The following is a 9,602-nucleotide window of genomic DNA, read 5'->3' as shown; positions in this document are numbered from 1 at the left end:
GCTCATCAAACCATGCTGAGGCAGCGTCCCACATGCCACAACTAGAAACTAGAAGGACCCACAACGAAGAATATACAACTATGTACCGGGGGGGCTTTGGGGAGAAAAAGGAAAAAAATAAAATCTTAAAAAAAAAAAAAGAAAAATGGTTAAGACGGTAAATTTTATGTTATGTATACTTTAACACAATAAAAAAAATTTTTTTTAACTGTTTTGACAGTGGACGCCCTATTCAACTCGAGCTCCACGACGTTCCACCCAAGCATATCAGTTTCCCGCCACCAGGAATAAACCAGCCCCCTCTCACATCTTCCCGCTCGGAGGCCCCTCCCCTCCCCAGGGGATTGGCTGACACGGTGCTTCTGTCCCCCGGAGACGGTCCCCAGTGCTGGGCCAGGACTCACTTAGGCACTGAACTGGCCTCGCTGGCGGTGGTGGCCAGCTTCCCCAACACCAGCTCCATGATGCGCTCGTCCGGCGTCGCAGTCACGGGCTCATCCGGTGGGACCTCGGTAACGATCTCTGCCACTTGGTCTGTGTGAAGGGGATGGGACAAGCCACGTCACCACCAGGGCAGGGGACCGAACCCAAGCGAACCAACAGGACACGCCCACGGGGACTGCAGCCAGGCCAAGGTTGGAGACACGGCTTGCAAGATTTACACAGAAAAAAACAAAAAAGATGGAGAAACTAGCAATGTTTTAGAATCCACGTATTTACCTGTCTACACAGAAAAGCAAAATGTTATTCTTAACTCAAAACTGGAGTTATACATTGTGGTTCTTTTTTTAAAACGACAGCAATCATAAGTCTATACCAACCCCAAGCAAAACATTTTGATACATAAGGGGACCTGATAACCTAATAAATTAGTCCTGACAGAGGTTTAGAAATATTTTTATCATTAGACAAGCCATCTTGAGTATGTTCAAAAGCAGATAACCATTTTATACAAGGGTCAAATATCAAATAACCACAATACTAGGGACCCAGGCCTGAGCCTCTGGACAAAAGAAATACGGCAAGATTACATTTCACCTACAACGTGTGTTCCTAATGCAACTAATAATTAGTGAAATAATCACTCACTGAGCTTTCCGCCCCCTTCTCCCCTTCTACCTGTTTACAGGGAAATAGGGAGACCGCCCAGGGGGGTTTGAGCCACTCCTCCTCCTACCAGCTCCAAACCGGGAGCCGGCGGCACCCAGAGCAGCAGAAGTGAACTGAGACTACTGTGGGAAGGCCGCGCCTCTGAATTCTCTGTTTTAATTCTGAGAAAGAATAAGGATTTCTTCTCATTCTCACAAAAGAAGTCCTGGGATATACCAGAGAGCAAAAAGAAAAACTGCCCCGGGGTCAGAAAAGAAGGCAGGCAGGGGACCCGTGTCTGAGCATCACGTCTGGTCCTCACGTGTGAGGCCCACCAGGAACCCGCTGGTGCCAGGCAGTGCTGGCAGAGGCTGCGTGAAGACCAAGGGGACAAGACCTTGCAAGACTGTGCATGGAGAAAGCGGGTCAAAGTTCCCTCCAAACTCTGCTGAGGATAGTGTATAATCAGAGAACAAGCTTAGCCATGGCCTGGAAACAAGCTATGTGCCCATGCACAGGCAATGCGGGAGCAGACGGCGGGGCGTTCACACGATGAACCAACCCTGCTCGGCAGCAGAGGAGAAGGGGCACCCAGAAACCTACTGTGGACGAGGCTCACCCCATAGGCCACGTGCAAGACACTGGCCACAGAAAGAGTGCCATCCACGTGAAATCCCAGGATGGGAAAGACCACTCCATAACAAGGAGGGAAGTGGCTGGGGGATGGAAACGTTCTCTGGCCTGATTAGGGTGCTGGTTACACAGGCGGACCCATCTGTCAAAGTCCAAAATTCGCACACTTTCTGGTGCAAATTGTATTACATGTAAATCGCACTCTAAAAGCACTGATTTAGAGAAAGAGAGAAGGGCTTAGATTCCATCTCCATGTGGTCTCTCTAGGCTGAAGTTTCCCACCCAGCAGAGTGGAGACATGGCCTTGGGTTCCTCTCTCCTCCCTGGCAGTTGTCTTCCAGGACCATCCCCCACCTGCTGGCTCTTCTCCCAGGACCAGCCCCCAGCTGCTGGTTCCTCCCCCAGGACCACAGCCCACCTGCTGGCTCCTCTCCCAGGACCAGCACTCACCTGCTGGCTCTTCTCCCAGGACCACCCCCCACGAGCTGGCTCTTCCCCAGGGCCAGCCCTCACCTGCTGGCTCCTCCCCCAGGACCACCGCTCACCTGCTGGCTCTTCTCCCAGGACTAGCCCCCACCTGCAGCTCCTCTCCTGGAACCACCCCGACCTGCTGGCTCTTCTCCCAGGACCAGCCCTCACCTGCTGGCTCCTTGCCTTCAACGATGACCAGAGGCTGCTCTGGTTTCGACACTTTGGGTTTCCTCCCCCTTCGAGGCTTTTTCTTGTGCTCTTTGGTGGCACTGACGCTCTTGGGGACAGCCGGAGGCTCCCCACGGGGCACGTCGGGCTCCTTCTCGGGGGCTGCTTCGTGCTGGCTGGTGGGGGGAAGGCTTTTGGCTTGTTCCAAGTGACCCACCAGATGCTCTGCAGGAGAGGGGACAACCACAAGGAAACAAACGAAGACGCTGAGGAAGAGGTCAGCCCACCCCCCTTTGTCTGTTTTTAATTTTATTTGCTAACAGTGTGCCCTTTGCATAGCTAAACCAACTTTATTTCCACTGCTTTTGAAAAATAAAAGCATTCCCACTGCACCAAACATGAGTACTATTTTAAAAAGTGAATTAGCAGACAGAAGCTGAGCGGGTTCACCGTGAACACAGTTTTGTAAAAACTAAACGTGTGCATGCACATTTAGGTGCAAAGAAAAACGAAGGAGGGAGACGTCAGAATACTCATGTGGTCCTTGCCAGGTGGGGACGTTACAGGCAATTTTAATTTTCTTTAAGCTCATTTGTATTTTCTAATTTTTCTATAATGAATATGCAATATAATTACTTAAAAACGCAGCCTCTAAGGAGAAATATTCAATTCATGATAAACAAAATTGTCTTTAAAAACACTGCATGAAAGCAAAAACCTCTGCTTTATCTTCAACTGAAGAAAAGCCTCAGAAATTCCCAAGGAAAGATAACAGCAAGAAACGCGGGAAGCAGGAGGCAGGCGGGGATGGGCACCAAGTTCAAGAATGGCCCAGGTCCCCAAACGAAGGCAAGGCCAGCTCAGACCAGCTGGACAGCAGGGGCCAGCAGGAGGGGTGACCCAGACAGGGACCAAGGCGCTCCAAGGACAGAGGCGCCCATGCACACTGATTCCTCCCACTGTAAATCTCAGCTGGTTCTACACAGGCGTTAGTGTGAAGCGGTGGCTGTTACTTCCGCTCTTGCTCCTTATTTAGGGACATTGTGTTGAGTGAGGGCCCTCGAGGAGCTGTATCTAGGGAGGGAAGAAAATTAACAAGCAGACACACTGTAACGTGTATAACATGACACGTGTTGTAGGAAGGGTTCGGCAGCTCAGCCACATCGCACAACAAGCTAACGATGAGCCCGCCTGGCTGAAAAGGCTTGGAAAGATGAGGTAAGATAGAGACCCACCACTCCTCCCAAATTGTAACACACTGTGGGCCTAAGAGAAAGAAAACAGATCCCTGTGTGGTGGCAGACATGGAGAGAGCTTCAAGGCAAAGCGTAAAGACACAGCTGACCGGGCCCCAGGCTCTCACACACATGCAGGTCTGGGAGACCTGCATCCGGTCTACACGGGGGTCCAGGAGTGAGCTGCTCACGTAAAGCCTGGAACATCCCGATGGCCACGTGTCTTGCCCCCCCTTGAAAAGGGATGGTGTGGAAGTGACAGCGCGAATCAGAGTGAGGTCCACACAGGACTCTCTAAATTGAACTTAGCAAGCTGACCCGTGCCGCCCCCTTACCATTCAGGAGCTGCAGCTCGAGGAAGGAGGAGGAACACACTTTACACACCCACTGGCTGGGCTCCGATTCCACCGGAGTGCTGTTTTCTGGGGTGCCTGCAGCTTCGAAAGAGAGGAGGAAAAGGTGACCCACAGCAGAGCGTCTCTTGGAGAAGCCCCAGCCCCGCGGAGGATGCACCTGTCCTGACAGGTGAGATGCTGGAGACCGTAAGAACGACAGCTCATGCTCACGAGCACCCTCAATGCTCCAGGCACCGTGCTGGGGGTTTGACACACATGGACTCCTCCAGTCCTTGTGAACATGCCCATTTCACTGAGGGGGAAATTGAGCACAGAGAGGTGGAGCCAGGCAGCCTGATGCAGAGTCTGTCGCCAGTCACAGAAACACAACTTCCTCCAAGAAGCTGGTCCAGTGGGACCAAATGCATCCCTACATAAGGCTTCAAGAAAAAAGTGCATCCTCCAGACCAAAAGGAAGTCCTCAATCTCTCATTGGCTCAAGCGACAAGAACCCGCAAAGGCCAGTCAGTGGTGCCCTGAGCCTAGTCTGGCCATGACTCTAGCCCAGCGCTGTCCAACAGAACCTCTGCAATGACAGAAATGCTCTGCAACTGCGCTTCCAGCAGCCGCATGTGGCCAGTGCCCCAGAAGAACAGAATTTTTAATTTTATTTAATTTGAATTTAAATTTACATAGTGACCCAGGGCAAGCGGCTGCTGTCAGGGCAGTGACTCTGGCCTTCACTGCACTCCCAGGGGAGTGTGAGGACAGAGGAGATGACCAGGGTTCATGCCACGCAGACGGAGAGCCTGGTTGTGAAGAGGGGATCAGAGGCTCCTTTTAAAAAAAAAAATTACTGATGGTCTCGTGGGACCTAAAAGTTCATGATCTCCTGGCCCAGCCCAGTTTCTCGCTCGTCTGGCAGCCTGGCAGGGCTGGCCTGGGGCCACGAGCCCTCAGCACCACTCCCGCTCCATCACTGGACAGCCTCTGTGGACACTCATGACCCATCGCAACATCCCAGGGGCCGCTCACACAGCAAACTCCCGGGTCCTTGAGAAAATCATCCAGAACTGCGATTCACATGCATTCAGTACCAGGAAAAAACACACCTCTTTCTGCATCTAAAACCAGTGATAAGTTTGCAAAGGATGGAAGAAAAAGATGCAGACCATTGCTGCAACTGTTTGCCTGCATTTTCTGAGTCCTCTAAGATAACAAGAAGGAAGAAATGTAAACGCGATAGGAAATTTTTTGTTACACTAAAAACAGCAGAAAGTGTCAGGAGTGAGGGCCACGGGCAGCAGGGAGCTGCTATGGGGTGTCCCATGCAGACCAGCCTCCGCTCTCTCTGGACTCGCTCTCTGAGAATGTGCCTCAGATGGAGGTCAGGGATGAACGGAAATCAGAGCCGAAGTCCCATTTCTCATTCATCTTCCCAAACCCACATGGTGCCAAAGAGAGAAAATGACACTGACACACGAGAGTTTCAGACGATGAGGACGAGGAGCGGGTTAGCTGAAGGCCGACCTCGTGGATCAAAGCAGTGAATGAGCTGCTGTCCCCAGCAATAAGGTCCCCACCCCATGGACGCGAATTCAAACTAACCCAGATAAGAAACCCTTCTCTTCAACCAGTGCTCTGATGCTAGGTCAACAGGACTAATTAGAAGAACTAGTCACCACTACTGTCCTCTCATCAAGGGAAGTACTCTATTTTCCAGGGCCAATGTTAGCTCAGGGCCAATCTTCCTCAGCAAAAAGAGGAGGATTGGTGGCGGATGTTAGCTCAGGGCTAATCTTCCTCAAAAAAAAAAAAAAAGCGCCAAGAGTTCTTGAGTTAAAAGGGTGACATCATATGTGATTTAAAATAGTTTCCCAAATGTTATGAAATATGTTTATATTTTATCTTTTTCAGTAGAAAAGCAATTTTGAAAATTTGATGACAACAGCCAATTCTGAACCCCACGTGTCCGCCCATTAAGACCCATTATGCTTCTTGGGCCTCCTCCTTCATCTGTCAACAGGCCAAGGTTTGTGTAAAGAAAGAAAATCAACCTTAATGTGAGCTGAAGATAAAAATGTAATTAGAAAGTCAATCCACTCCCAGAAAAAAATTAGTAAAAATTAATTTTTTAAAGAAGTGTGTCACTACTCCTTCATGTTGAAACCAACTTTTCTCTATGTTTAGAAGTCTGCTCTGCCAATCTACAAATTGGCTGATTTCTATAACAAAGATGCATTTTGAAGCAAATTCAAAAAAGAGAATTAAATTGAGTCTTAGCAGTTCTGACGCTCACCAAGAAAGATTCTGAATAATAACGTATGGGAAGACAGCTTGTTGGCCCACTGGCCACCAACATGATTCTTCTAGAACATCCTGGTGATTCCTAAGGCCCCATTTCCCTTGCTCTGTCCCATCCCCCTGGGGTCAAAGGTGCAGCAACGGCCACAAAAGGCCCCCTTCCCTCCACCATACAGCAGTGGTCTCACGGGCACATCCAGACTAGAGGCCAGGATGGGGAGCGGCCCCATCACTGAGAAGGAGAGAGAAGCCCCTCCCTCAGGATGCGGGTAATATGAAACACAGGGAAGACCAGTTTTCCCTTATTTCTGGGCCTCTCTTCACAGGTTGCGTCTACTCTAGTTTCTAAGAAGTGGGCAGTGGTGGGCTCACAACGATGGCCTTAGCTGGGTAAGGCATTCAAGACAGGCACCCAAGACTGCTCTGAGCCCCAGGCATTCAGGGCGGGAAGAGCTGGAGCAGGGTTCTAGAAGCTTCTGTGCCAGGAGAGGACTCCTGGGGACTTGGGGAGGAGGGGCTTGAGGAAGGGGCTGGGTGGGAGGCCAGGGTGGTGGGAGCAGTGCAGGGGGCCCTGGGGCAGCTGCTATGTCACTATTTTACCAGGTATACCAACAGCGGATGTTACAGCTGACCCCAGGGAAAGCTGGCCAGGGAGTTACCAGCATGGCCAGGACCAAGCAATCATTGGACAGGAGATGCTCTCAGGAAGAAAATAAATCAGGAAGCTAATAACCAATCAGTTAAAAGCAGTCAGTAACTTCCACTACATTTCCAAGAAGTCCCTGCTGGCCGTCTGTCTCAAAACAGAACGTGAAAACCATAAAAAGTGTGTCTACCAGGTTAGCACACCTAAGTTGCTTATTTATTTTCCCAATCTGAAAACACATTTAGGTGACCGTGCTTCCCAGTTTCTGCTGGCTGTCCCGGCATAATTATTAACAGCGCCCCGTGTCTCAGGTCTGGAGGAGGAAACACATGGTCAGCCCGCATTCCTGAACGAGCGGTCAGGACGAGATCAGGAGGCAGTCGTACTGGAGGACACAGGACACGGTCACAGGCCACTTCACTAAACCTCTGCTCTCAAGCTGAGCTCCAGATTAAAGAGCTCTCCGGCAGGGGGAATGCAAACAGAACCGGATCTCTGACAGGGGCGGCAACCTTTGCTTTGACTTTGACCTTGAGAGTCGTGAGGGGCGTGGCATCATCCAGGACACAACCGACAAGGTCAGCCTCTAACAACCAGAACCGGACGTGCAGTCTGGGCTGATCCTGGGGCACACCTGGCGATGCTGTTCCGGCCAGAAGGAATGGGGACACGAGAAAACCGGGTCAGGAAGATCTTAGTGTTCTCGGATAGCACCCCATGAGCCCAGCCTCTCATGCTCGAAAGTGACGCCTGACCCAGGTGGGGCGCCCCATAAAGCCCAGTCTTGCTCTGCAAACACCTCTGTGAAGAAGGTAAACCCTCTGCGGCCACCAGAGCCAGGAGCACAGGCCCTCTGCCTCCTGCCCACGCTCCCCAGGCATCCTCAGCGCCCACACTCCACCACCCCTCACCCAGCCTGTAGTGGGCTGAAGAGTAGTCCCCCGAAATTCACGTCTGCCTGGACCCTTTGGGATCAAGATAAGATGAGGTCAGGGTGCATGAGGGTGGGCCCCACATCCAATGACTGGTGTCCTTCTAAGGAGAAAGCACAGAGACACAGGGAGAGGACCACGTGAAGACACAGGCAGGGATCGGGGCAACACATCTACAAGCCAAGGAACACCGAGGGCTGCCAACGACACCAGAAGCCAGGAGAGAGCCCAGGAAAGGATTCTCCCCGACAGCGTCCAGAAGGAACCAACCCTACCGACACCTGGATCTCGGACTTTGGGCCTCCAGAGCTGAGAGACGACACACTTCTGTCCTTTAAGCTCCCATCTGTGCTGCAGCCTCCCAGACTCCCCCCATCCCCACTGCGCTGTGTGCCCACCAGGAGCAGGGACAGCCAGGAGGGCTCCATCAGGGAGCAGTGCACAAAACGTCAACCACAATGTGCACCCAGGACAGACCAGAACCTTCCAAACATGTTCAGACTCTTACTCTGGAGAGCCGTTTGCATCACAACACGTTCGTAAGAAGGAAAGCATTCTCTCATCAGAGCCTGTTGTTTTCGGGCTCAGAAGGAAAGTCAGTGTCTATTTCTCTCCCTTGAGCAAGTAATCTTTGTTCAACAATAAACCTGCTCGCCCTGGGGACCCGGTTAAGCACGTGACCTGCTCTCCTGCAGGTCAAAAACGTCGAGCCTGAGCAATTTCACGCGGCCTCTCCAGGTTACATGAAGAGGACCTGTGCCACACGGACCCTCAGTGTGGGCAGAAAGGACTGAACTCAGTGGGCCCTGCACAGGGCGATGCCCAGGCCCGGGTCGGCAGGAGGCATATTTTTATTAGTGTTTCCAATAGGAATGTTGGATTTGGGTGAATCACACAGATGACCTTCACTAGGTCTTTCTTTGAACACGTGCACAGACACGTACACACATAGACACAAGTGCACGTGCATGCAGGCACACGCACACACCCCAAATCCAGGAGGAGGCTGCTACAGGGTGGACAGCCCAGCACTAGAGCCAGATTCTGAGTTCGAATCTGGATTCGTCCCTCTCCTGCACTGTGACACAGGGCAAGTTCCTGAACCTCTCTGTGCTCCTCCCAGGGGGCATTTCCTCTGCCCCAAACCAGGGACGATAAGCCTGCCTCAGTGGACTGGGAGGATGAATTACGGTGCAGAAGCCCCGAGGGCAGGGCTCAATGTGAGCCGTGGTACCCAGCCCCCAGACTCACTGCGCCAGAGCCGGGAGCGAGACCTTCCCCCAAGAGGTGTCCACTCACCTAGGGGCGAGCTCTTCTGATCGTCTCTCAGCCCAGATATCTCACAAGCAGAACAGACCCAACCATGTGGGGTCAAGGCTTACCCCTCGGTGCGCCCCACGTCCAGTCAGCTAGGCCAGCACAATTCCTCTCGCTAAGAGTCAGGTTACTGCATGGGGCCAAGGGGCTGTCGGTCCCCGGGGCAACGCACCACAGGAGGCAGGCTCCAGGGCACAGAGGGGGCGTCGCCACGTACCGTGGACACTGGAGCAGGCCTGCTTCAGCATGGGCTTGTCCATCTTCTTGGCGTAAAAGGCCGCGTACCACACACGCAGCTCGGTGCCGGCGGGGATGTCCCGCGAGGTGGTGAAGTACACGTCGCTGCCGTGCTGGTAGGCCGTGAGGTTCTGGTGCTCGGCCTCCACTGCCGGCCGCACCAGCATCATCCAGTTGCAGTCATCCTCGTTGGAAGTGTCGAAGCACACGGGGTGCCCGTCCTTCTGGAACACCT

At 52.3% G+C, this 9,602-nt stretch overlaps 1 protein-coding gene across 3 annotated transcripts in view; it reads right to left on the bottom strand.

Annotated features, from left to right (window-relative positions):
- Nucleotides 1-9,602, bottom strand: part of PRDM15 (PR/SET domain 15) — a 74,752-nt gene that overhangs the window by 34,572 nt on the left and 30,578 nt on the right. For 2 of the 3 annotated variants that reach the window (XM_046651688.1, XM_046651689.1), the window contains exons 5-8: nt 9,348-9,600; nt 3,932-4,033; nt 2,362-2,586; nt 405-534 (exon numbers count right to left, since the gene is read on the bottom strand). In XM_046651688.1, coding sequence (XP_046507644.1) covers nt 405-534; nt 2,362-2,586; nt 3,932-4,033; nt 9,348-9,600 — 710 coding nt within the window. The remainder of the gene's footprint in view (nt 1-404; nt 535-2,361; nt 2,587-3,931; nt 4,034-9,347; nt 9,601-9,602) is intronic. The other variant, XM_046651690.1, reaches the window with a different exon arrangement.

The sequence above is a fragment of the Equus quagga genome, unplaced genomic scaffold (genome assembly GCF_021613505.1).
Source record: "Equus quagga isolate Etosha38 unplaced genomic scaffold, UCLA_HA_Equagga_1.0 73442_RagTag, whole genome shotgun sequence".
Lineage (NCBI taxonomy): Eukaryota > Metazoa > Chordata > Mammalia > Perissodactyla > Equidae > Equus > Equus quagga.
The sequence above is the reverse complement of the archived record's forward strand: the minus strand, read 5'-3'. Positions and strand labels throughout refer to the sequence as shown.